The 27,927-nt window shown below is 36.5% G+C and overlaps 1 protein-coding gene across 5 annotated transcripts in view; it reads right to left on the minus strand.

The window, feature by feature from the left end:
* LOC135786666 (arginyl-tRNA--protein transferase 1) overlaps positions 1-27,927 on the minus strand; it is a 121,612-nt gene that overhangs the window by 87,330 nt on the left and 6,355 nt on the right. For 2 of the 5 annotated variants that reach the window (XM_065296164.2, XM_065296160.1), the window contains exons 2-8: positions 26,808-26,871; positions 24,223-24,285; positions 23,900-24,015; positions 23,530-23,628; positions 23,189-23,383; positions 9,761-9,969; positions 1,422-1,550 (exon numbers count right to left, since the gene is read on the minus strand). In XM_065296164.2, coding sequence (XP_065152236.1) covers positions 1,422-1,550; positions 9,761-9,969; positions 23,189-23,383; positions 23,530-23,628; positions 23,900-24,015; positions 24,223-24,285; positions 26,808-26,871 — 875 coding nt within the window. Of the gene's footprint in view, positions 1-1,421; positions 1,551-4,698; positions 4,828-9,760; positions 9,970-23,188; positions 23,384-23,529; positions 23,629-23,899; positions 24,016-24,222; positions 24,286-26,807; positions 26,872-27,927 lie in introns of all 5 variants that reach the window. The other 3 variants (XM_065296159.1, XM_065296163.1, XM_065296162.1) reach the window with 3 other exon arrangements.

Below are 27,927 nucleotides of genomic sequence, written 5' to 3' on the forward strand. Positions count from 1 at the left end.
TGTGTGTTTACTGTGTATAATAATGATGCATATAAATACTCACACATACATACATTAATCATTAAGGAAAAAATTAGTCGTTTAATCAAATGATTAATCACAACTAATCGTTTGCAGAATAAAAGTTTTTGTTTACATCATATATGCGTGTTTACTGTGTATAATAATTATGTACTGTACAAATAAATACACAGACACATGTACATGAATTATTTTAGGAAACAAATATATTTATATATTAAGCATTTATATTTATAAATGATATAAAATATATATAAATATAAAAAAATTATATATAAACATTTAAATATTTCTTAAATATATACATGCATGTGTGTGTATTTATATATAGATAATCAATATACACAGTAAACACACACACATATATATATGATGTAAACAAAAACTATTCTGTAAACGATTAGTTGCGATTAATTGTTATGCAGCCCTACTGCCACGCCACCTGTTGTTGTTGTTGTTGTTTTTTTTTTATTGTGATACACAACCATTTTAATGTAGTATTAACAAGATTGATAAGTTGCTGCATTATTTTACTTCTGTTTTGCATACAATAGTTTTCTAAAGCTTTACATTCTTTAGATTAAAATATTAATATTAAATATTCAATTTAGTTGCATAGAACTAAATAAAATAAAAAATTGTATTATTTTATTTTAATCTAATTTTGTTCAACTCAAATTCATTAGATTACTTGAAATTAAAAAGTGTAATATTTATAAAATTATACACAACTACTTTGAAAATATTTTTGTAAGTGTATCCAGTTTAAGCCCAGAATTTACATTTCAATGCATCATTAGTTTTTAGCCAAGTCAGAAAACCTACACTTTAAAAAAACTGCAAACCTACAAAAAAACTGGTTAGCTACTATTTTAATGCTTTTTTGACTAGTAACGAGTTGACATAATTGATAAAAAAAAAAGTTGAAATAGTTTAACTTAATTATATACAGTGTATACAATGCACTGTTTCCTTTTAACAAAACCACTGAAACCTTTAAAATCCCTCTTTATATCAGTTTGATTTCTCTCCTACAAGGATTTCCTACAAGCTCCCAGACTGTAAATGTCGCTTGTTTTGGTATAATTGGAGTCTGGCTGTTTCACAGAGCAGGGTGTGTACGCACAACCCAGCCCAGTCGAAGACTGAAATAACATCATGAAAAAGTTCAAGTCGCTCACAACTCTACAGATCCACCCATCTTAATTCACTCTCTACCAAAACACAGGTGAATTACTAGCCAATCCAAGCAATGCTTACACAACCGCAAAAAAAAATGAAAACGCTGTAAAACAGCTCAGCAAGCGCTGTATAATTATAACAGTGGCTTTCCATCCAGTAATAATATGAGACTATGACCTGAAGGCATTTTATGCATTTAGATGTATTTCAGTGTGTACCTCGCTTTCCCCACACTCGCTAGGAGCATCGCCATGAACGGTCATCTGGTAGCGGGCATAGAGCGCCGCCGACTGCTCGAGGGACGCCAGGAAGTCCGGGTCCTCGAAGCTGACCGGCACTAACTTCACCTTCAGAACGACGGAGGGATGATTAGAGGAAGGAAAAGGGAACAATACTTTTAAATAAAGACGAATGCAACAATACTGAAATGGTGATAAATGGAGGACAAGGGGAAAAATGAATTGTAATAAAAAATAGATAACAGCCCTGTGTATATAGCAAATACTGTAGTATGTTTGAGTTCATATTCAGAATCTCTGTTTTGTTTCTTTTACAATTAAGCTTCTCTATAGAAACTTAAGAAAATAAAATTTATCTCCCAAACTGTCTAACAAATTACTTTTTTATAATAAAAAAAAGTTTCAAACCATATGAACCTGCTTTAAAGGTGGAGATATGCATCAATAACTATACCAATTTGGGCAGTAAAGAAGAATGTATGTATTCAACCATGAATACATAGAAAATAAGCCAATGCAACAAAAAATATAATGATAATAAATATTAATAAATACAAATTTTTGGAGGAAGTTTAAGCTATTAGTCAGCATGTATCTTGTTGAGTAAGACAGTTTGAGGAGTGTGATGCTAGTGAGGATGAGGAACATGAACAGGACTCAGAGGGCTGAAGGTGAGGCTAGTGCACTGCGACGACTGTAAAGCTCTGCTCGAGGCTAAAAACCACATTTCACATCTAATACAGACACTCACTGGTCCCACAACAGATTTAAAAATCATCCAAACTAGGCTTTATCTATTTTATCCAATCTGTCATGCTCAGTCTAAGTCTAATGGGAAAACAAGTGGCTGGTTATCAATTAAATTACTTCCCTTAAAGGTGCAGTGTGTAATTTTTAGAAGGATCTCTTGACATATATGCAAAATATTATACAAAACTATATTATCAGTGGTGTATAAAGACCTTTCATAATGCACCGTATGTTTTTATTAACTTAGAATGAGATGTTTTTATTTACATACACCGAGGGTCCCCTTACATGAAGGTCGCCATTTTGTGCCGCCATGTTTCTACAGAAGCCTCTAAAGGACAAACTTTTTTTACTAAGTTGTCTCCGACGATGACATATTTGTCTGGTGGTGGCTATTGTATCTTCTCTATGCATTTCAAAAGCGAGGGGTGAGCAGTGGACTGAGCCGTTGGTTGCAATGTGCAAACTCACCACTAGATGCCGCAAAAATTTACACACTGCACCTTTAAAGGGATAGTTCACCCAAAAATGAAAATTCGGTCATCATTTTCTCATCCTCATTTTGTTCTACACCTGTATGAATTAATTTTTTTCTGATGAACACAAAAGAAGATATTTTGATGAATAATGCAGCTGATTGTAACCATTGACTTCCATAGTAGGAAAAACAAACACTTGAAAGTGTCATGCTGTGAGTTTCTTGCTTGAACATAAATTAAACAATATTTTAGATAAATAAATTGTGACTTAGCCATTATCAAGTGTTCAGATGTGATGCTTTTATTAGAAATTTCAGGCTACAGAACTGTAAAAAAAAGAAATTTGTGGAAATAATTGATGCTATAAGAAAGTGCATTGACATATCAAAATAAAACCTCTATGGAAGATTGTTGACTAAGATTAATTTTTCTGGTTTGGCTTGAAAAGAGAGAAGGTAAAATACCTGCAAAAGAACCCAAACTAGTGTTGCGCAAAATGGCCCATACTGCGATCGTCCTATCGTCAGCCTGTGAGATCGCCGTTACACGATAGTATTGGGAGGGGCTGGGCAATACTCATTTATGACAAGCCACTGGAAAAAAGAAGCTGATTTACTTTAACCCTTACAAAAATTAACTGTGTACTTAAATTTAAATTTTTTACTTTAAATTTCAAATTTCCTGCATTCCAGGAAGCGGGGACAACACACTAACTGGTTTTAAACCCCTGTGTGCCCAACAACTTCTCTAGTGCGAGCAAATGTTAGAGCCTCACGTATAACAAGCTCGGGTGCGAAGAACAGTCCGAGGAGGAGTTTGTGCTGCGTACAAAAAGCATGCAATGCACATGTTAATGTGAAACTATGATGATAACAATAATAATTTAAAGGTGCCAAAGAATGCTTTGAAATAATTTGTTAAATTGTTCTTTGCTATTTACATAGAAGGTATGTAACTTTATTAAGTGCAAAAATTATCCAGAAACATTTATTTACAACCCTAGCATTTGTCCTTTGAATAAAATGGTAATGAATAATAATGTTGAGCTCTGCTCTGATTGCTCTGCGGCTCATGCCATTAGCTCACATTACTAAACAGACCTTATGTTAGAGCCTGTATCAGACGAAAATACAGATTTTGAGGAACAACTAATTGTTTGGAGATTGTTAAATGGACATTTCTGAGTGGTAAGTTTGTGTTTTTTTTTTTCAGTATGGACCTGCAAAACGTAACTGTAAAGTCAATAATAGAACTTCAGCCTAAACTTTAGCATATAGCATTAATTAGCATGTAACGCTACCTCAGCAATCACAACTTTGGCCAGTCTTTTGGGTGCACGAGGTTTACATAAAAATTTAATTTGAGGCTCATGATATGTCATTACCATGTACAGAGCTCTTATTATTCATCTATGCCTAGGTAAATACAGTTTTTTTTTATTCTATGGCACCTTTAAAACTATAATGAGCAAACATGCCAACTATCGTCAGTAAGGCCTGCTTTACAACCCAAACATCTCAAATTTACCCAGACACCTGTGGAAACATCACCCACACTGTGCTGATGGGAGCGTTTTGCTAATTCCCTTCTAACTTTTCTCTCACACCCACTTTATGGACTTTTAAACGGACACTGTTTCATCTAAATTACTTTCCATGACATACATTTCTTTCTGCTCCAGTCTACCTGGGTACAAATTTCCTCATTTTGCTCCACATTAATCGACGGTGTACTGTGATTTTTTTGGCTTCTTGTTTAGTAGGACATGTTTTGGTTTCTCCCTCTTCATCCTGGATGCCCTTTCCCAACCCAAACCTCAAATTCACCTGGCTGTCACCTCCGTTCTTGGCGAACCGTTAATATAAACAACCGCTCCAAATCTAAGCTGATGTCACTCTCGACACCCGTTTAATCAAAACATGATTCGGTTCACAGACAAAAATGAAAGCAAGGCCATGTAAAATGTGCTCCACTACACAGAGACAGGCGCTTTACCAATGAGCCCTGAACTCAGGCTCTCTTCTGACCTGGCTTTCGGTGGGTTTGTCTGGTGGATCCTTGTGAATGGCTATCTGGTAGAGTTTGTACACTTGGTAAGAAGCCTCGAATGAAGCTTTGAACTGTGGACTGGGTGGATTGGAGCGCACTAGCCTTACCTTCAACATGAGGAGGAGAAGACAAGGTTCAAACAGACAAAGCACAGAGTTCTTCCAAGAATTAAGCATTAGAAACAATAAGTTATTAGCATAATATTTAAGGAGAATAGCGAGCATGGACCATCATGTGGATTCATATGAATAAGGAAGCACATTTCATAACAGCACATGGATGAATCTCTTGAAAGCTGTCTAAAAATATTTGGCATAAAGATGAAGCCTAATTTAAAGAACTTTAAAAGATTTTTTTTATGACAATTGAGTATATTTCCCCTCAGATTTCAGTACTGAAATACAAATAAATGTAGGGCTGCAACTAACGATTATTTCCATAATCGATTAATTGGACCGTTATTGTTCGGATTAATCAGATAAACACCAAAACATCTATTCAATTTTATTTTTACACTTATTTTAACTAAATAAAGCCCTAAATCAGGGCATTGGTGTGTAGTAGTGTACGTTAAAAAGTGCAAAAAACACGGTTGAGTCTTACAAACTAAAAGGCCTTAAACTAAAAAAAGATTGTTCAGTTTTTAAATAGTAAAACATCTTTAAATGTCATAATCTAAATAAATAAACAAAACGCTGCAACTAACGATTATTTTCATAATCGATTAATTGGACAATTCTTTTTTAATTGATTGATTAATCAGATAAACACCAAAACATCTATTCAAATAAAATTGTCACTTATTTTAACTAAATAAAACAATAAATCAGGGTATTTGTGGGTAGTAGTGTACATTAAAAAGTGCAAAAGCAAAACAAAGAGTCTTACAATCTTAAATTCTGACATTTTAAGCCTTAAAAAAAATATTGTCCAGTTTTTAAATAGTTAAAAACATCTGTATATGTCATAATCTAAATAAATAAACAAAATAAAATGCTGCAACTAATGACTATTTTCATAATCGATGAATCTAACCATTTTTTTTCTTTGATTAATCGATTAATCAGATAAACACCAAAAAATCTATTCAATACATCAATTAGTTTTTGCACTTATTGTAACTAAATAAAACCATAAATCGGGTATGTGTGTTTAGAACTGTTCTTTAAAAAGTACAAAGGCATCACTGAGTTTTTCTAATCTTAAATTTTAAGCCTTAAAAAAATTCAATTTTTCAAATAGTATAAATTTCATAATATAAACAAAACATAGTAAAAATCTTTAGGGATGTGGTGGAGAGGATTTTTCCTACCAATTAATAAACTTATTTTGATCATTAACTATAGACCTTTACCTTGATCCTTTTTTTAAGTTATGTTATTTGGGGACTTTTTCAGCTTTATTTAGAGAGTATAGTGGAGTGTAGACAGGAAAATGTTGGATGGAGATAGGGGAGCGGGATCGGCTAAGTACCTCAAGAAATAGGAATCGAAGTCCGGTCGCCGTGAGCACACTGGTGCTATAGACCGTTTCATCGGACGCACGTGCGGTGACGCGATAAAGCGTCTGGTTTAAACTTTACCTCCAGTCTGACTAGTTGCTAAACTGAACTCTTAAACAAATACATCGTCGAAAATAACAAATATTTTGGTTTCCTAGGTAATCTACGTGTTGTTGTTTATTTTGCTTGTTATATAAATAAACTACGTTTAAAGTACTTTGTTGTTATTTATTCTTAGCTGTGTTTACCGGAAGTTACGTGTTGACCACGAAAGCCGCTTGTTTATATTGTTACTACTGAAACAGTAGTATATGTCAGCACATTGACCACAGGGCTATTGGCGCCAACCATTTTCCCTTTCTTTAAACAAAAAGTATTATTAACATTATACATATTAACAAAACGAATAAGTCAGATAACCCAACAGCGATACCTGCACTGTAACCGAATTAAGCAAAAGACCTGGCATTTCCTCTCACTTTAAATCATATGCTTAATTTGTGGTTCATTACTATTTTTTTTTAAAAACACCAATAAAACAAATATAAACTCACGTCAAACTCATGTCCAAAATGACAAAATAGTGCAGAAGCATGTGATGTCACAGACATCAGTTAACTACTTTTATAATGGTTTATTATTGATTTTATCAATGAGTTGTTGCAGCCAATTCGGAATACAGGGAATAATAGAAAGTAAAGTGCCTAAAAAAGGTAACAATATTCATAAAAACATTTTTCATGAGATTCAAACACATTGTGGTTCCTCAAACATATAAGCACTTTTACCCACTTGAGTAACTCTATGCCAGAGAGCAGTGATGCTCTGTTATACCAAGTTAAAGGAATAGTCTACTCATTTTCAATATTAAAATATGTTATTACCTTAACTAAGAACTGTTGAATCATCCCTCTGTCATCTGTGTGTGTGCACGTAAGCGCTGGAGCGCGCTGCGATGCTACGATAGCATTTAGCTTAGCCCCATTCATTCAATGGTACCATTTAGAGATAAAGTTAGAAGTGACCAAACACATCAACGTTTTTCCTATTTAAGACGAGTAGTTATACGAGCAAGTTTGGTGGTACAAAATAAAACATAGCGCTTTTCTAAGCGGATTTAAAAGAGGAACTATATTTTATGGCGTAATAGCACTTTTGGGAGTACTTCGACTCGGCGCAGTAACACCCTCCCTCTCCCATTATGAGAGGGAGAAGGGGAGCGGACTTTTCAGGCGAGTCGAAGGACTCCCAAAAGTGCTATTACGCCATACAATATAGTTCCTCTTTTAAATCCGCTTAGAAAAGCGCTATGTTTTATTTTGTACCACCAAACTTGCTCGTATAACTACTCGTCTTAAATAGGAAAAACGTTGATGTGTTTGGTCACTTCTAACTTTATCTCTAAATGGTACCATTGAATGAATGGGGCTAAGCTAAATGCTATCGTAGCGTCGCAGCGCGCTCCAGCGCTTACGTGCACACACACAGATGACAGAGGGATGATTCAACAGTTCTTAGTTAAGGTAATAACATATTTTAATATTGAAAATGAGTAGACTATTCCTTTAAGGCAATTTCATACAGACAGGCTCAAATGTGCTTCCTGCAATTTAATTCACCATAACCAATTCAATCTGTATTTTGTGCATCCATGTACCCATCAAACCCTGCAGCTTCTTTAGTCAGCCCATATGCACTCTGATGGTCCAGCCAGCAACAAAAGCAGGAAACATTTGAAAAGAGAAAGAAGGCAAACCTGTGTACATCATCACATTACAGCATTTGTTTGCTTGGGTGAGATTCAGCATGAGTTATCCAGAAGACTGCAGTTGGTGTTGCAGTCTGCAATCTGTTTATCTGTACACACACTGTTTGTTTCAATGACAAAAGGCACCTCGTGGTCCTCTGTGTAATGCAAACTGAAAAGAGGACTTCCTCCTGTAATGATTAAACACAGACCTGTCTCATCACACTGTCTGCTTACTGTATACTGTTACAAAGGAAACTTCCTGAATTTTCCAGCTACAGTGGAACTGGCTTTGATTATATCACATCAGTAACCGCGGTCAAACAAAGGAAACGATGAAAAACCCCAACCACGATGACCTTAACTTGTTTATGATATACATTTCAAAGAATACTTCTGAATTATGAATAGCAATGAACTCCATCCAACCCATTCTTTTTGCATAAGGGTGCAAAGGTCATCGGTTTAAAGCAAATTGTGTGGGATCTGATGTTGGACTTGGTCTTGACATCAAGTTTGCAAAAGGGCAGACGAATCAAAATGTTAATCTACAAACAAAAACATTGAATTAATTTCTCATCACAGAAAAGCTTTCATTGGACGAAGCTTTCACGGTTCACGGGTTCCTCAGAAGAGCACGACCGTTTTTGGTTTTGTTTAATTTGGCCCTCATACTAAAGCCCGTCCGAGTTAATGAAGATATTTGTATTGTGTCTTAATCTGCTGGGCTATTTTCTTGAGATGTGAATAATTTCATTAAGTGTGTGAGAAGCGAGAGAGAGCGTAAGACTGTCAAAACAGCTCTGAGATTTCAGATTACATGGGGGCTGAAAAACGTCCCACGAAAAGACCTTCCAATATAACACAAACGCTTGTGTGCCTTTACTGCCCCCTGCAGGACATCTGGAGAATTTTAATGACCTAATGCACATATTTGTTTACAGGTAACTTACAGTGAGTGTTGTACGTCTGATAAAAATATACAGCATGTGTGTCTGGCTGGTTACAGTTTTTGTAAACATCTCATTAGTCTGGGTGTCTCCTTTAGGTCCTTCTCCAAAACCCCAGAGGAGAGATGTCCAGCAATGAACTAAACACTCACACTTCCCAGAGATAAAGTGAGGTCTGGAAGCATGCGAGATACTGCGCAGGCTAATTTAGAGTTGTTCGTTTTCATTACGTGTCGAACAGATAAGTGCTAACAAACAGACTTCAAGGACGACGCTTAAACCTCTCGACGACGGTTTACATTTCAGAGGAAAGGTCTGTCACGCAGTCATTGCAAATTGCACCGCTGAATAAATAACTGCGCAAATGGTTTGTTGAAAGTTCATAATGAAAACAGGGAGCACTTTTGTACATGAGAGGGAATTATTTATGAACCGCTAACCTTGTTCTGATGAGAGTGACATTGACTGCTCTCCACTTTAGATAATTAAATAAAGTACTGCAGTCAATCAAATCAATCCGGTCTACAAGTTAATCGAGGGGGGAATCGGCCCTGCGGCATCTCCGGGGACAATGATGTTTGCCGTACAAGATTGCATTTCATACAGATTTTCTTAGAAAGCAAAACGCTTGGCCTGTTTATTCATGCTGACCTCACCCGAGCAATCGCAGCAAATGCAGGAGAGGGTTTCTGAAACCATGCCGGCCTGGAATAATATCCGTGGATGCTACGTGTGATAGCTGTAATCTTGAGATTGGCTTCTACACTGACCTTCCCCTCTCGTGCTTTCGCTGCGATTTGACCTGACAGTCATCACGTCCAGATTGTGATCCGAGTTCTTACCTCTAAGCGGTGGAGAGGGTCGGTGGGTAAAGACTCGGAGATAAACTCCTCCAGTGATTTGGGCTGAGTAGATGTAGACTCCATCGGCGCGGGATTCAGAGAGGTGGATGCTCCTTCCGACTGCTTCTGTTGCTCTTTTTGAAGTCGACGCTCTTTTCGGATGTCCTTGGCTTTTCTACACGGTGGCCTGTTGGGATCGGCTCCTTTACCTGATGGGACAATGACAGAACATTAAATACTGCAAATAAACTCTTTATTTTTTTTTGTAAATGAAAAATACGGAAGAATATTATTTATTTGAAACCATAAAACAAAGAAAGATATTTTGAGAAATTTTTGTAACCAAACCAATCAGAAGCCCCCCATTGACTTCCATAGAATTATTTTTTTCTACTAGATGTCAATGGGGCTTCTGATCGGTTTGGTTACAAAATATCTTCCTTTGTGTTCATCAGAACAAAGACATTTATGCAGGTTTGTAACAACATGAGGGCGAGTAAATGATGATAAAATTTTAATTTGTGGGTGTACTTTCCCTTTAACAGTGCTTGCATAATTAGGATGTGAATTTTAATTGAACCCTTTTCATTGCACACATTTTCATTGTAAAATTCAATAATCAAGTCGGAGTAATTTATTTATCACTTTTGGATCATCCCTCCTATGAAAAAGGATGGTGACCACCTCTCCCATACTAACCAGAAAATCCCATACCACATGGTTTCCCAACCGGGGGGCCTCAGCAGATTGTCAAGGGGGCCTCAAGGTGAATAAAATTATGAAAAATTGGAAAAAAACAAGCATTAATTGGCATTACACTAGACCTATAGTACACTCCGAACAGGAAAATCATCTTTCTCTTACTGTGCTCCTTGGCTGTGGAATGAATTTCAAGCCATTTCTCCTCTGTAAATAATTCCTTCTTTGATTGTGTTTTAAAATATATTGTGATGTAAAATGTTTTAATTCATTTATATTTACAATTAAAAAAAATATAGTTTTGCTTGTTTAGAATTTGTTTTGTGTATAATGTGTTTATGTGAAACTTTAATAATGCCATATTGGACAGGACTCCCTGAAAGAAGAGATTTCTTTAACCTCAATGGGACCTTCCTGGAAAAATAAAGGTTAAATAAAATAAATTAAAATAAGCTAAAACAAGCAAAAATCAAGATGTTATTTGATTTATTTGGCATTTCAGTAGCAAATACACATCTGTCTAGTCATTCCAAGCTCTAGTAATTTCTTGGGGGGGATTTAGTAAGTGGGGGGCCTTCAAATATTGTTGTGGGTAACTAGGGGGCCTTGAAGTGAAAAAGGTTGGGAACCACACTTTTCAAAAAATCTGCATTTGGGTTCTAAAGAACAACGAAGAAAGATATTAGGGGTTCAAATGACATAAGGGTGAGAATATGTTCAAACGGTTTTGGTGAACTATCCCTAAAAGAAATGTTTTTTTTTTAATAAAGAGCTATTCTACATGCTTATTTGCTTCAAATAAAGTTTGAATCTTGCATTGCATACTCGAAATGTGACCTCTCCATTTAACAAAATGTAACATGCGCACTGCAAGTCGTGAACACACACCCGGAGCTGTGGGAAGCTACCCCTTCATGCTGAATGAGTGACTCCGGGCGGGGCTGCCACCACAGCAGCAAGCAGGCTCCTTATTGGTTAACATGCCGCGAAAATTCGCCAAAGTTCAAATTTTTCAACTCGCGTGTCAAATGCAAAATGCACAAAAAGTACCACATCGTCTTCACATTGACTTAACATTGAAATCACTCGCGCATGCCGCCTCTACCGCGGTTGGTGTAAACGCAGCATAACGGTACATTCACACAGGGCATAAGCATTGACGCTTCACATTCACTTTTAATGGGTGACGTCATGCGTTGCCGAACTGAATTGTGGATCCACTGCAGTTGTGCGTGGCAAAAGTTGAACATTTCTCAACTTTCAAGCGGCAACGCATGTATCAGCCAATCAGATAGCCTTATGCAAACAACCTAGGCAGAGCCAGCCAATTACGCTTATGATAGACCGGAGCATGTGTAGCAGCCACTGTGATTGGCTGTTGGCCACGCTTCAGACAAGCCTTCCCTCAAGCGTTAACGCTTCTGTCCCGTGTGAGTGTACCGTAATTGATTCAGCCGGAGGTCAAGCAGCTTTCACACCATAGATGGACCGCAACAAAGTTTGTTTAGTGCACACCAGAGTGCGGCTGTTGTGTTCACCCCCCCAAACGAACCGTACTTGGACCAAAAGATAATTTGGGCCGACTTAAACAGTGTCAGTGTGAAAGGTTGTTCCACTCAGTTGACATTTGTCTTTAGTTTCATTTCATGTAAAAAGGGCTTAAGAAACAAAACAAGGAAAAGTTTTTCTTTTAAGTCGTTTATTGTTAAACCCCAGAAGCAGAGGAAAATCCAAACCCAACATTCAAAAAACGAAAGATTTTTTTTGAGTAATGTTTGTAACGAAACGCCTTTTTGAGCACCATTGACTTCCATAGTATTTTTCTTTCCTACTAGAAGTCAATGGTGCGCCTGGTTCCTACTTGATAACTAATATCAAGTTTTCTCATTTTAATGGACTTTAATAGAGCCCAACATTTAATACTTAACTCAACACTTAACAGTTTTTTTCAACGGAGTTTCAAAGGACTCTAAACAATCCCAAACGAGGCATAAGGGTCTTATCTAGCAAAACGATTGTCATTTTTGACAAGAAAAATAAAAAATATCCACTTTTAAACCACAACTTCTTATCTAGATCCGGTCGTGATGCACCAGTGTGACCCCACGCAATACGTCATGATGTCAAGAGGTCACAGAGGACGAACGTGAAACTCCACGCCAGTGTTTACAAGTGTTGAGAAGGAGGACCGTTCCTACGTTGTTGTATGTCAACTGATACTAATTCATGTCTTTGTGTCAGTTTATTGTTTACAATGGTCCGCAAATGTGCGTTTTATATATGTAACACGTGACCTCCCTACGTCACTACGCATTTACGTTAGGTCGCGCTGGACCGGACCTAGACGAAAAGTTGTGGTTTAAAAGAGCATATTTTTTTTTTTTCTTGTCAAAAATGACAATCGTTTTGCTAGATAAGACCCTTATGCCTCGTTTGGGATCGTTTATAGTCCTTTGAAACTCCGTTGAAAAAAAACTGTTAAGTGTTGAGTAAAGTGTTAAATGTTGGGCTCTATTAAAGTCCATTAAAATGAGGAAAAATCCTGCAATGTTTTCCTTAAAAAACATAATTTCTTCTCGACTGAACAAAGAGAGACATCAACATTTTGGATGACATGGTGGTGAGTAAATTATCTGGATTTTTCTTTTAAGAAAATGGAATATTCCTTTAAGGGTGAATAATAACAGAGTTTTCATTTTTAGGTGAACTATCCCTTGAAGCATCAGCAGAAATCTAAAATCTTACAATGTAGAATAAAAATTTGAGAGTCTGTTGAAACAGAAAGCATCAATTTACATCACCAAACCTAAAGCTGTTGCTCAGAATCACTGGTTTTGTATAGTTTACAGGAAAGGTTTAATCAATAAAAAAGTTCTAAAGTTTATCCCACATTTGTCGGGACAGCATCATGTTTCGGCATGTCCATGCTGTTCGATAACCGCAGGGGTGTGCGATCTTGTGGTTTATAGTTTGCATTTGTAAACGCAGGGCTGGATTCTCTGGTTTAGATGGAAGTCATTTTCTCTCCTCTGACATCATGACATCACCACGACTGCAAAACAACACGGCCTCTGTTTGTTCGACTCCCGCTGCTTTTGCAAGGAGGCCGCTCGCGGTTTAAATGAACGTGTGGAGGTGGTTGTTCGTGTGCCCTGAAGGAAACTGGAGGAGGTGGTATTCCCAGACTGAGGGGCGGTCGGGAGAAGAGATTCATTGCATCAGTGACTGTTTCAAGGTTTGCTGCAGAAGCCCTGGCGGCCGGCCATCCATTTACTATTGACTGAGACAGCGAGGATTACAGTGGGATATACGGCGAACTAATGGTTAGTTAATATTTGGATTCACTCTCAAGTCAACGTCCCAGCGGTGTTATAAAGCATTCACTGATCACCTTGGCTCACCTCAGTCTGTTTCTGAATCTAAACCTGCTCGCTGTAATATATACAGTCGCTTGGTGGTGTTTAAACATGACTGAAAGCAGCCTCCAAAACCAGAAATGTTTTATAATAGTCAAATATGCACTACGGCTTTTAGTGTAAAAGCAAACCATCATCCAAGCTCAGTTTAAGCATATACACACCCTGTCTGTGGCTTGTTTAAAAAATATCTGTGCCAGCTGAACAGTAAAAACTTTTTTCTGCCTCGGTGTACGCTGTACAATAAGTCTCTCGCAATCTCCGACTTTCAGTATCCTCTTCAATCTCCCTGGATTGACGCCAGCTGCTCCGAGTGCTCCCGGCATCCCATGTCAACAGTTTACACGCCGACATCCTGTTTGGAGCAATAAGGAAAGCTGGGCTATTTCCTGCCTGACGCTGTGCCAGCCACGACCAAGCGTCAGCCCGCCCGCCCGCCTGCCATCAACTAGGACGCCCGAGGGGGAGAGGATACAGCTGAGATATACGAACCTGTCAAGAACCTGTTAGGGTCACAATAGTCTATTTATATTCTGTATTACTAATATTTTCATTCATTCGTATTACTGATGTGCTGGTACTAAAACAGGCTTTTATTTCTTTATGCAGAATGCAATATCATTTAAGGGTAAAATATGATTGATCTAGCATACATTCCCAAGTTCATGACCCATGAACGACAGACAACTCAATTTTAGATGATTTATGGTGACAAAACGCAGCAATAATTGCGCTCACATCTTCAGAAAACCGGATCCAAACTGTTATTTAAAGCTACACAGAGCGTCACAAAGCGTAAATCTGAACCGGATTTCCAACACATCATTTTAACAGAGTATTTATTCTCTTTTCAAATAAATCTGGCCCTTTACAAGCCTCGCATGAGACCTCTTTCAGCAGAGCCCAGCGCCGTTCTGTGACTTCCTCGTACAAAGAGCGAGACTCATTGAGACAATTAGCTCTTTCTTAACATCCATTCTTCCCTCTTTTCCTGTTAATACCTCCAGTTGACTTAGCCGAGGGAACGTTTCCGGCAGGGGTTGTAAATACGGAGCGGGGTGATAGAGATGTTGAATGGCTTCCCTCCAAACCAGAGTAAACACGAGAAAGAAGAGCCAGAGCAGATGCTAAGCCAGATCCCGGACAAAGACGACCTGCGTTGTGTTCCTCTCCCTGTCGTACGGAGCTCGGACCAGATCCGATCTGGCGTGGGACTGTTCGCAATTTGTACACAAGCAATTTGGCCTTTTTTGCAGATGTCAACCTCACTTCTAAAAGATATGTATGCTTATAATGAGATGGGCATGTACCTCAATGGGTAGACCATGGAGAAAGCAATGCCTGTGTTTGGATTTTTATGGCACACACATGCGGATCGACATGTGTTGTCATATGCATAAATGATAATGTATAATATTAATAAAAAATATATATAGCATGCACCAATACGAAACCAATAAAAATATCGTTGCAGATACCGATATTCGATTACTTAGAATGACCGATACAGAAAGATAACGATAGTTTTACTCTTTGGAAAACCCAGACAACTTCCGGCAAATTTAGATTTGCTCTGCAAGTAGTCTGGCAAAGAGGCCATTCAAGCCCATTTCTAATCCGTGGAAATCGCGGCACCAATCAGAAACATAGGGGCGAGCTTTACACGATGATGACAGCGCAGCGACGGGGAAGCAGATTTACAAAGATGGATGCTGCCGTAAAACATCACTCATTCGAATCAGCTATCGCATCTGTTTTAAGCGATTTAAACTTTTCCTTTTTGTTAAAACCCGAGCAAAGACCAACACTCGAAGCCTTCATATCTAAAAAAGATGCTATCGCTGTCTTACTGACTGTATTCGGCAAAAGTCTGATATAGCTCTGCATATGTCATCTCCTTCATTGCTCTGATTGGTTTTAAGTCTATCCAATTCCGCCCAGAGACATTTGAGCGACGTCTGTTGGTGACGCCCCTTTGGAAATGATTTGTCTATGAAGCTTTGCCAGACCATAACTCAGTTACTACTGAGAATAGTCTGGTTTTAACCAGGCTATGTTTGCTCTGCAGTATAATAAAAAATTTTGCAGAATTTGGCATTCCTGAATTTACTCACATACTTTGGAGTAAATTGATATAAGTGGTCTTATTTTACAGAAAACATTGTGCTCGACAACACAATATATTAAAATATTTAAAAAAATAACTTTTGTGTGACACAAAAGTAGTTTTGGACTGGCCGGCAATTCTGCAGAGTTTAAAGTGTTAATATGTCACGAAATATTGCCAGGATATAATCTCCACTGATCACTGTCTGTTTTTAAAAAATAGGCTGATGTCTGATAGTTAGAAACAACGCTTTTTATCTGCCGATACTGATTATAGGCTGATATATCGGTGCTGAAATATATTTGATTTTACAGCGTTGCATTAGTAGCACAAAGGTCATGGGTTCGAAATCTACACTTGCCTACTTCTTAAAAAAGTACACCTTTGAACATGGGGGGGGCATTGGCACCTCACTGGTACATAATGGTACCAAAAGTAGTTTTGGACCGCACGACAGGTCCCAGAGTTTTATGCTGCGTTCACACCGGCTAAGTCAATGTTAAGTCAATGTGAAGAAGTGTTGACGTGCGTCTGAAGGTCTCGCGTCGCAAATGAGGTGTTTAGCTCGGCAGACGCAATTCCACCACGTTCGCGCGGATGGCATGAATTGAGCGTTGCCGCTGCAAAGGCGTGAGCTGAAAAATTTGAACTTTGGCGGAAAAACACGCCGTATTAACCAATCAGGAGCTTGCTCTAGTAGTGACGTGATAACAGGAAGCGAACGGAGTCGCAGAAGCCCCTCCCATGACGCAAATTTCCGTGTGAATGTCTCGATGACTAGAATTTCACATGCAGCATGAACACGCGAATGAAGCGAGTAAACTAAAAATTTTGAAGCTGCAGCGAATTTGACGCCTCAAACGCAGTTGGTGTGAACCCACAGTAAGAGTCAATATGACATGAAATCTTTCCAGGATAAAATCTGCCCTGATCATTGTCTGTTTTTAAACAATGGGCTGATGTCTGATAGTTGGAAAAAAAGATTTTATCTGCCAATACCAATTATAGGCCGATAAATCGGGACATCTCTAAAATAAATGTAATCAGATCAGCAGTGAACATACGGAGAAAAACAAATGAGACAATAAAAAATTATGTGTTGCTCTAATTTGAGGTTGCGCTTGCTTAGAGCAGTAGTTGGGGGGCCGCGAGATGATGCCAGGGGGCCCCAGTTTTATGACATTTTAGAAAATACATTCATTTATCATGAATTCTGTGTAATTAAACCTAAAATAATCAGCCAACTAAGCAACAGCACTACTAGTTATAATTTTTTATGTTTTGTTTAATTATAATATTACATTTTAAAACTGTTTGTCATAAATTTTCTTTCGGGGGGCCGGGAAAAAATGCACTGTACACAAGGGGGGCCGCAAGCTGAAAAAGTTTGGGAACCACTGGCTTAAGAGTGCATTTACATTTTAGTAATATACCGGTACACACATATTAGTAATATTCAAAATCGCACATAAATCCTCCTTTTCTAAAGCACAATTGGCTGATTTAGCCATTTTTTTGCTTGTTTTAAGCACAAATTCACTTACGTTTTATATTTTTTTGTCAAAAACTAGACTTTTTTTCTTAGGTTATTTTGCTCATAAAGAAAAGTCATCTTGATTTAAGAATTTTTAGATATTTGTACTAAAAACAAGGGGTCCCCAGTGCTTCTATCAACATAGAAAATTTGAAAAGATTAACCCAGTAACTTAGTTTTGGTAAACCATTCTCTGCACTGCAAAAAATTATTTTAAGTAATTTTATAAAAGTATTTTTGTCTTATGTTCATTAAAAATATCTCAAAATTCTTAAATTAAGATGCTTTTTCTTGATGAGCAAAACGACCCAAGAAAATAAGTCTAGTTTTTAGACCAAAAATATCAAATTTAAGTGATTTTGTGCATAAAACAAGCAAAAAAAATCTGCCAATGGGGTAATCACATTTTTCTTGAATTTCTATTGAATTTAGTGTTTAAGAAAAAATTTCTAGATTTTTTTTGCTTATCCCATTGGCAGATTTTTTGCTTTTTTTATGCACAAAATCAATCAAATTTGATATTTTTGGTCTAAAAACTAGACTTATTTTCTTGGGTCGTTTTGCTCATCAAGAAAAAGCATCTTAATTTAAGAATTTTTAGATATTTTTACTGAAAACAAGACTATTAATAATATTTTATAATACTTTTATAAAATTACTCAAAATAATTTTTTGCAGTGCAGAAAATGGTTTACCAAAACTAAGTTACTGGGTTAATCTTTTCAAATTTTCTATGTTGATAGAAGCACTGGGGACCCAATTATAGCACTTAAACATGAAAAAGTCAGAATTTCATCATATGTCCCTTTAAGATCTTTTAAATGGTACCTTGAATGCACTAAGTTACTTTGGGAACTGTGCCTTATCAAATGCATAAATATAATGTAAATATCAGGTTTACAGAGGTCATACAGAGCATTGATATTAAACAGTATTCCTCAGAGCGCTGTCCGTCGTGTGCGAGAGGGAGATAAACTCTGACATATCCGCTCCTGCAGAAGACACAGGCTCCCTCTCCAGTAGTTAACAGTTCATAAAAAGTCTACGACTGGCTTTCCTCAAGGAGCCACGAACTCATATATGCTGTTACACACCCAACAAACTCTCTAAATTACACACGGCGAAACTTTAGCACATTCCTTCCAACAGAGGTATAAGACTCCACCACACACAAAAACACACATGGGTTCCCTAAGGGGACAGCGTAATCTATATTTGCTGTTGGGGGCCGAGTCAGGGCAGGGTGAATTAGAGCTGGCACGCTTCTTTATGAGAGGAAACATGTGGAAAGAAGAACAGTGGGGCGTGGAGAAGAGAAACACTTTTACTATCTGGACCAGCCTTTACTGGCAACCTCAGTCCCCTGAAAACACAGCGCAGAGAAACGTTAAGGTACTTTAAGCAATAGCCGTAAAGACATCTATAAAAAGTCATTATGAAACATCACACTATCCCATGATGTTAATGCTGTGAATGTAAAACCCGGAGTTGTGTTTTAAGCAATCAAACTGGCAAAAATTTAATTTGATCCAACACCATAGGTGTCATTTACACTGGGGACGCTGGGGACATGTCCCCACCACTTTTTGAAATGGCTGATTTTGTCCCCACCACTTTTTGAAAACATTTGGTTAAAATGTTCTGAAAATCATACAATACCTGTGCGATTTACACTGCATAAATGACTTTCCTACTTAGTATTTTTGTCTTGTTTTCAGTAGAAATATCTCAAAATTCTAAAATCAAGATGCTTTTTCTTAATGGGCAAAATAACCTGAGAAAATAAATCTAGTTTTTAGACAAAACTATACAATTTAAGTGAATTTGTGATTAAAACAAGCAAAAATATCTTCCAATGGGGTGAGACAAAAATCTAAAAATAAGAATTTTTTTTTTCTTAAACACTTAATTTAAGCAAAATTTTCTCACCCCATTGGCAGACATTTTTGCTTGTTTTAGGCACAAATTCCCTTAAATTGTATAGTTTTGTCTAAAAATTTGACTTATTTTCTTACGTCATTTTGCTCATCAAGAAAATACATCTTGATTTAAGAATTTTTAGATATTTCTACTAAAAACAAGACAAAAATACTAAGAAATAAAGTCAGATTTTCAAGAAAAAATTATTAGTATTTTTGTTTTGTTTTCAGTAAAAATATCTAAAAATTCTTAAATTAAGATGCTTTTTCTTGATGAGCAAAGCAACCTGAGAAAATACGTTTTAGACAAAACTATACAATTTAAGCGAATTTGTGATAAAAACAAGCAAAAATATCTTCCAATGGGGTGAGACAAAAATCTAAAAATAAGATTTCTTTTTTCTTAAACACTTAATTTAAGCAACATTTTCTCACCCCATTGGCAGATATTTTTGCTTGTTTTAGGCCAAATTCACTTAAATTGTATAGTTTTGTCAAAAAATTTGACCAATTTTCTTACGTCATTTTGCTCATCAAGGAAATACATCTTGATTTAAAAAATTTTAGATATTTCTACTAAAAACAAGACAAAAATACTAAGAAAGTCAGATTTTCAAGAAAAAAATTATTAGTATTTTTGTTTTGTTTTCAGTAAAAATATCTAAAAATTCTTAAATTAAGATGCTTTTTCTTGACGAGCAAAGCAACCCAAGAAAATAGGTCTAGTTTTTAGACCAAAAATATCAAATGTAAGTGATTTTGTGCATAAAACAAGCAAAAAAATCTGCCAATGGGGTAAGCAATTTCTTCTTGAATTTTTCTTGAATGTAGTGTTTAAGAAAAATTTTCAAGATTTTTTTTTGCTTGATTTATGCACAAAATAACTTACATTTGGTATTGTTGGTCTAAAAACTAGACTTATTTTCTTAGGTCATTTTGCTCATCAAGAAAAAGCATCTTAATTTAAGAATTTTTAGATATTTTTACTGATAACAAGACAAAAATACAAAGAACATTTTTTCTTGAAAATCATTTTTTGCAGTGTACGACTGGTTTTGTGGTCCAGGGTCACATATGTTGCGTTGTGTGCTTATAGTGTGTTTTCTCTTACATATATAATGAATTTCATTGTAATCATTGACTTAACATGCTGCTGCTGTTCGGTTGATCTGGTGTTGTAAGGACTGTTATGTGCAGTTGACATTGTTGAGGGTTTTATGCTGAGTATTTTTGTGTTGTTGACCGGCCTACACTATGCCCATTTTTGATGCGCCGTTATTCAATATTTTTCCCGTCCTGCTGTAATGTTTTTTCATCTGATATTTTGTCCCCACCACTTTTCAACACAAACTGACGCCCCTGTCCAACACAAATGTGCAAAAAACACGTTTTTCTGTTTAAAAACGTGTTCTGTGACATATCAGTCATTTAGATTGGCCTGTGTCAAAGCTAACTGCAGACATAAGTCACGCATATGGATGGTCATAAAGCAAGCTGCGATAAATTCGTTTCCATGTGGTTTCTGTTTGGAGATGGCAAAAATAAGGGCTAGGGTTTCTCCTCGTTTTGGAAGCCTTTATAAATCCTTCCTGTTTCCGGAATGTTCCAATGGAGGTGCCGGGGCCCGGTCGGTGAACTTTGAATTTGTCTGTAATTCATACTCAGTTTTGCATCGTTTGCACAGTTTTAAGTGAATTATCATGTTTTGTCTTAAAGCACTCATCTTGTAAAGGTAAACAATCTAAAAAATATATATTTTAGAAACTTTTTTATGCAGATTTGAGGAAGATCATCTTGCATGATGTCAATGGAACAGGAAGGCCGTCGTTTATTTCTAGATACATGCTGCCCTCTACTGTTCATTGTTGGCAATTAATTTAGCCCACGTTTGTGCCATTGATAGTTTCCATGTCATGCACTTAGGGGAACTAGAGGGCAAGAGATAGCCAAATGCCGTTGTTCACAAGTTAAGAAGTGTGTGATTTCTTTTGTTTAGCCTAAATACTGAATAGTTGTTGTGCAATAAAATGCACGTACCAAAGAGGAGAAGACTTTTACAGGATGGCGTCAGAGACGTAAAAACCCAGAAAACAGGAATTTATAAAATTTGTGCCTCTGACCCCAGTGAGGGGAACAATGGCAGCTATCAATATATACTCATATTAATAGTGACCACTTCATCACGTAACCTCACGTAACAACATCAATCATTGTATCTTTCCATTATTTTCTTACCTTGGTTGTTGGCTCATACTGAGGAAACAAACTACAGTGATTTGTTACACTAACTGCTGAAGTTAGCTAAAGAATTGCCATGTAAAAAGAAATGTAAAGAGTAAAAATACAATGTTTGCAAATCCTTTTGCATCTTCATTAGATCATTTGTTGTACTTAAAGTATTAAACTTTTTTCATGAATATCATTTAGTATATTACAATGTAATTAGAGCTGGGCAAAGTTTAATCTAGATTAATCTTTGCCCAGCACTAAATATAATGCATTATATAATATTTATATAATCCTGTCAGCAGTATAAGGCAACCACGAAATAGATATAAACCTCACTAAAGTGGAGAAATATTGCCCTTTTAGTGACCATAAAATACAGAATCGGGTGCTGTGACCCCAATCGCAAGTGCCCAAAGGTGAAGTTTGTGTTCGTATCTAATTTTTTTCTGATGAGAGGTGATTTAAAGCGATACTCCAGCCGGATATCAAATTTCCCACATCATTTTTTCACCCTCAAGCAATCTAAGATACACATGTCTTTTTAGACGAACACATTTGGAGTTATTTTAGTAAATGTCCTTGCACTTCCAAACTTTATAATGGGAGAAAACAAGGATCAGGAAACAATTTCTGACTTTAAACCCAAAAAAGTCCATTCATCTTTCACATATGTAATCCATACGGCTCCAATTGGTTCATAAAGGTCTTCTGTGAGTAATCAATGCTATATTGTAAGAAACATATACAGATTTCAAACTTTATAAACTGTAATAACAAGCTTCCAGTAATGGCGCCATCTTGGAGTTTTAGCGTAGTGAGCTTTGGTTGCCATGAGCAGTAACTTTCATGAATCGCGTGAGTCTAAGATGGCATCATTCCCGAAAGCTAGTTATTAGTTTCAAAAATGAATATTTTTCTTACAATATCACATCGATTACCCCCAAAAGACCTTTATTAAACACTTGGAATTGTGTGGATTACTTCTGTAAGGGTTGGATGCACTTCTTTTGGGTTAAAAGTCAGAAGTTGTTCCCTGATCCCTGTTTTCTCCCATTATAAGCTTGGAAGAGCAAGGACATTTACTTAAATAACTCCAAATGTGTTCGTCTGAAAGATAATGTATGTATCTCGAATTGCTTGAGGGTGAGTAAATAATGGGGTAAGTTTGATATTTGGCTGAAGTATCACTTTGTGGCTTGAAACAGAAGGAATATTGAGAAAATATGGAGAGCCCCATGTAAATGGCCACTTTCTTGCCCTCTGATGGGTCACATGACTGAAAACTTTCAAAAGACATAAAGGTGTTTCGAAAAGTTTCATGGCAGCGACTTCACAGATAAACATCACTCGAACTAGTTTCTGAACAGCATCTATGATAATGAAATGTGTTTAACACAAAGAAATGATTACTAATTTTCAAATCTTAACTAAGCTTTCATCATAAACTCACCCAAAACTGCACAAACCGTTATATGCATCAATTATTTCTTTAATCAATCCATAAAGTATGATTTCTAACCAGACCTGATTTGGGTGCAACATGTGAGGGTTTCTCCGATGGGGTGGGTGTCGAATCTTTTCTGAGTGTTGATGGAGAGGCTGATTTGGTGTCTGGGTCAGGGTTGCTGGTGATGTCATTTACATCAGTGTGGTCTATTTTCAGAGGGTCTTGAGGAGGTGGTCTTATCCCTTCTTCATGCACCGAGTCCATGGGCTCCCCTGAAAAGCACACATGTAGTATATTCAACATGACGTAATATGTTAATGTCACCTCCTACAGAGCTTTACATAAAACAAATCGTACAATATGTTTAAAAAAATGGCGACTGCCGTTCATGAAAGAGAAGTGCACAGATCCTCCACACCTGCCAAAAATGACTGGGTTTTTCCTGCAGCTATAGCCACTGTCCTCTGAAACATGGAGGAGAGAGGCTTTAGATGACCTTTGATTTCTTCTAAAACACCTGGGATGACATCAAACTAGATTAGACCAGACAGATAGATAGATAGATAGATAGATAGACAGAGGCTATAACTGTAGAAAATACTGACACAGTGGCTTGGTGTGAACTTGGCATAAATGTTTAAATCATTAGTTATTTGAATCCTTTATTTATGGATGACATGTTATTGTCAGGAAGACAATGCATTTTCGGTATCATCCAATAAAAATTCTCATGATAGGAGAACAATATGATGTGTTGATCTGTTGGTTATCCAGTAAGAGACCATCACCTTCATTGTCCCCATCATGCTGTTCCTCTGGCATCTCTCCTTTGGAAAGGAATTTGTTCATTCTCTTCAAGGTCTTTTTATGAGTCTTCGATGGATGAAAGTTCAAAGCATGGCACCTGCAAAACAGCAAGTACACACATCACATAAAATACATCAAACACAAATACATTAAAATTGCTAAAGACTCAAATTGTTCGCTAGCTTTACTGTTGCTATGATATACAGGTTTACAAAGTTTCTTTCAGTAGTCAATCATGTGTATTTATGAGGTTAACACTTTAATCAAACCAGTAAATAAATCAAGCAATATTAAACCAGTTTACCTGATGGTGTACTGTGGGCAGCAGGTCTTATTCATAATAGGCTTGTAAACATATTTGCCACTTCTTAAAAAACAAAAGACAAAAAGGGAAATACTGTAAGGTTACCCAGTTAAAATTCAGGAAAATTACATTCACAAAGCTTCATTAAAGCATTCCTGTTGGCTTTAAAGTTTTTGCATTAAAATGTCCATTATAAAACGGGCAGATCTGGTTTTTCATTCTGATTGGTTGAAATACGTTCCAAGCCGTGATAAAATACCCCCGTAAACCCACGGTTCAGACCGCATTACAGGAGTATCAATGCGCCACTGTTGCTGCTTCATTCATGAAAATAATTTCATGAATCATGTACTGATTCATGAAAATAAACACCACAGTCTTTAATCATATTTTTAATTTGTATACAATTGCACAATTATGGCGATATCCAGATAAATTTCAATAAATATTGTTGAGTCATCTCATCAATAAAGATAAAACTCTCCCTGAGGAGTTTCTAACTCAAATTCATATTTCCGCTATCCATTCATAGTACTGCTTAAACACTGACACATTCACTCAACACTAAAACAGTGTGTTTTAATCAGGCTCTGAATCTGATCTCTTACATAAGTTATTCACATAAATGGAATTATCTCCTCTAAAAATTTGAGAGGTGATAAGAGAACAAATGAAGGTAGGATGAGACGGGTTTTTTGTCTGAAAGTGGATGGTCTGTTCTGTCATTTGATATTTTATGTTTATTTAAAGAAGATAATTTTTCTGCAAGGCATTAAACTAAAACTGGGTGGCAACTTAAAAAAAAAAAAAAAACGCTGACGGGGAAAGAGTTAAGCATGCTTCCAAGCATATTTGATCATCACTTCAACAGTTGCACGATATAAATGCTAATGTATAAATTAGATGAATGGTGATTTATAAAAATAAACACCACAGTCTTAAATCATATTTTCATTGTGTCTTTGCTGCGTCTGTGTTGGTTGGGAACTGCGCTCTGTTTCAGTCACACTTGATTCTGAGGAACTACTTTGTTTGGCGGAAGAGTAATATTTGTACTACTATAATGACAACTTATTTGTGTTTTATTTTATAAAATCCTGCTAACGTTATGCATATGAAATAACCGTTTTATAAACGCAATACCCCCCGCGAAGCAGTGGGGTTACAGTGCATTTTATAACAGCTAAGGGGGTTTAGGAACTCCGCTTCGCATCGTGCCTAACAATGCCCCTTAGCTGTTATAAAATGCACTGGCAACCCACTGCTTGTTGGGGCTTATTGCTTTATTAAACTACTTCTTGTGTTAAATATTTTGTACTTACATTATCCCATATGATTTTAACAGAATGAGAATTTGCAGAGAATTTGGGGGTGATTAAATAAAGACAGAATTTAAATTTTTGGGTGACCTGTAAAAAAATCATAAATTTGTTCGACTTCATGCAAAGTTGCTCAGACCAATTGCCGTATAACATGATAGTAACACAAGATCAACCAAAAAACAGTACTATCGAGTTATCGAGCGCAAGATTTTATATGCGATCGATCTGCGCAGCCATATGCGGAAGTAGTATTTTAGCGTCCAGAATGACACTTTGTTGTTTCTATGAAGTTACTCTTATGGCATATGTTATAATAAAATCATTATTACACTTTACTTCATTCCCAATAGCGGTAAAGACTACAACTCCCGTCATTTCACGCTCCTTCACACATTATCATAAAGCTGCGGCTCCTTGTTTTCATACAGCGATCTTTAGTTGGAAAATTACATTTAGTACTGATAGATCGACATATCGGGCCGGTTTTTTTTCAGGTTTTATGTGTATCGGCATCGGCCGATATGTGGCTGTTGTGTTCGCCGATTTTTTTCTGCATTATTTACAGACATAGTGCTGGAAGCCGCAAGCAATTGCAGGTCATGTGACTAAAAACCACCAACCTTTCCATGACAACATCGAAAGCTCGGCCTAACAGCTGATCATAGCTGGACAAAAGCAGGTTTTTATTTCTCATCTCTATATTTGTAGTAGTAAAGTGCTAGAAATCATTATCCTTTGCTGATAGTTCCTCGTCTTGTGGAGAGTGCAGTTCATGGTTCCATAGCACCCTCACCTGTTCTTACTATTTGTTAAATATAGTTTTTTTTTAAGTTCAATAAATGTTCCTTTTTTTAAATTGAGACTTGTAACATTTGGCATCATCGTGTCATTTTTATGATGTAAATTGAGTGAGCAAAAGCAGTATTGGCTCCAAATATCGGCTCAAGAAAATCGGACACCTGTATCGGTATCGGCACAAAAAAATTAAAATAAATTTGTCAATCCCTATTTTGTACCTTCAATTGTTTCTTTATGAAAATGTATACAGTGTGTCTGCACTTCTGTCTCTTGTATAGAGTCTGTGAGACAGCTTAGTGAATCTCTGTCTCTCTTTAAGCTCATTACACTTTCTCCTCTTATGTCAATGTGTTTTCATAGTTTAAGAAAATCTATTAGCTTGATTTCAGGTTTGAAGTTTGAGTAATAAAACACATTTGAATAAATGTAGAAGTGATATGAGAATAAATAAAGCCGCGTCAGCACCTTCTCCATCCTCTGTCAATGAGATCCTGATAGTCTTGAACTGTCATAGTGTGGGACCACATGCCTACAGAGAAAACAGATTTTACAACAGTTAAAACAAATATACTACAGTAAAGCTCTCTTAAGAATATATTTTACACTGCTGAGTTTGTATGTAAACAATTAATACATTTATCAATGTGAAGTGTATGTGCATGTGAAGTTGGAAACGACCCCTGACACCAAAGCTCTCCGAATGTTTCCTTTGACGTCATGGAGAATTAGATTCCCACATACAAGCACATATCTGTGTTTAGGCTTTAAAAACCATCTTGGTTTTTGGCCGTGAGGTTAAAACACTTTTTTGATACAGATCAAGCAGAGAGTGATTTTCTGATTTATGTATGTTGAGTTAAAGACCCACCGTTGTTCACTTTAAGACAATCACAAAAAAGTTAAAAGACATCAATAAAGAAATTGCTATTTACCAAATATTTACTCTGTTTGTGAAAAGTATCGGGCCAGGGCAATAAATATGATTTTGTTTCTGGTATAGCAAATAAGGCAAAAGTATGTTGCTTTTAAAATTTGTAAATCTCTCTAAAACAGCTATTTACTTTAGTCAGAACTGCACAGAAGATCCCTTGTGGCTTCTTAAATTGGGACCCTGGATAACAAAACCAGTCATAAGTCACACGAGTATACCAGCAATAAATTAGATTATGGGTCAAATTTATCATTTTTTATGCCAAAATTCATTAAGATATCAAGTAAAGATCATGTTCCATGAAGATATTTTGTAAATTTACCATAAATATATATACAAATTTATTAATTATTAGTAATGTGTTGCTAAGGACTTTATTTGGACAACTTAAAGGTGATTTTATCATTTTTTGCTCCCTCAGATTCCCGATTTTCAAATGGTTATTTTATCATGCTTTTAGATGTGTAAATCTCAATTTTGAAATATTTACCCTTATTACTGGTTTCGTGGTCCATGGTCACAAATGTATTATGTAAATAAATGTTGTTACAAAGTGTTGTTGTTACTACAAATAAAAAAAACATTACTGAGTGAACAGTATTTCCATGCATTTCTTTTAAACTACTTGGCAACAGCTGCTGTTTGCTTAATGAT

Source organism: Paramisgurnus dabryanus, chromosome 20, assembly GCF_030506205.2.
Source record: "Paramisgurnus dabryanus chromosome 20, PD_genome_1.1, whole genome shotgun sequence".
Taxonomy (NCBI): Eukaryota; Metazoa; Chordata; class Actinopteri; order Cypriniformes; family Cobitidae; genus Paramisgurnus; species Paramisgurnus dabryanus.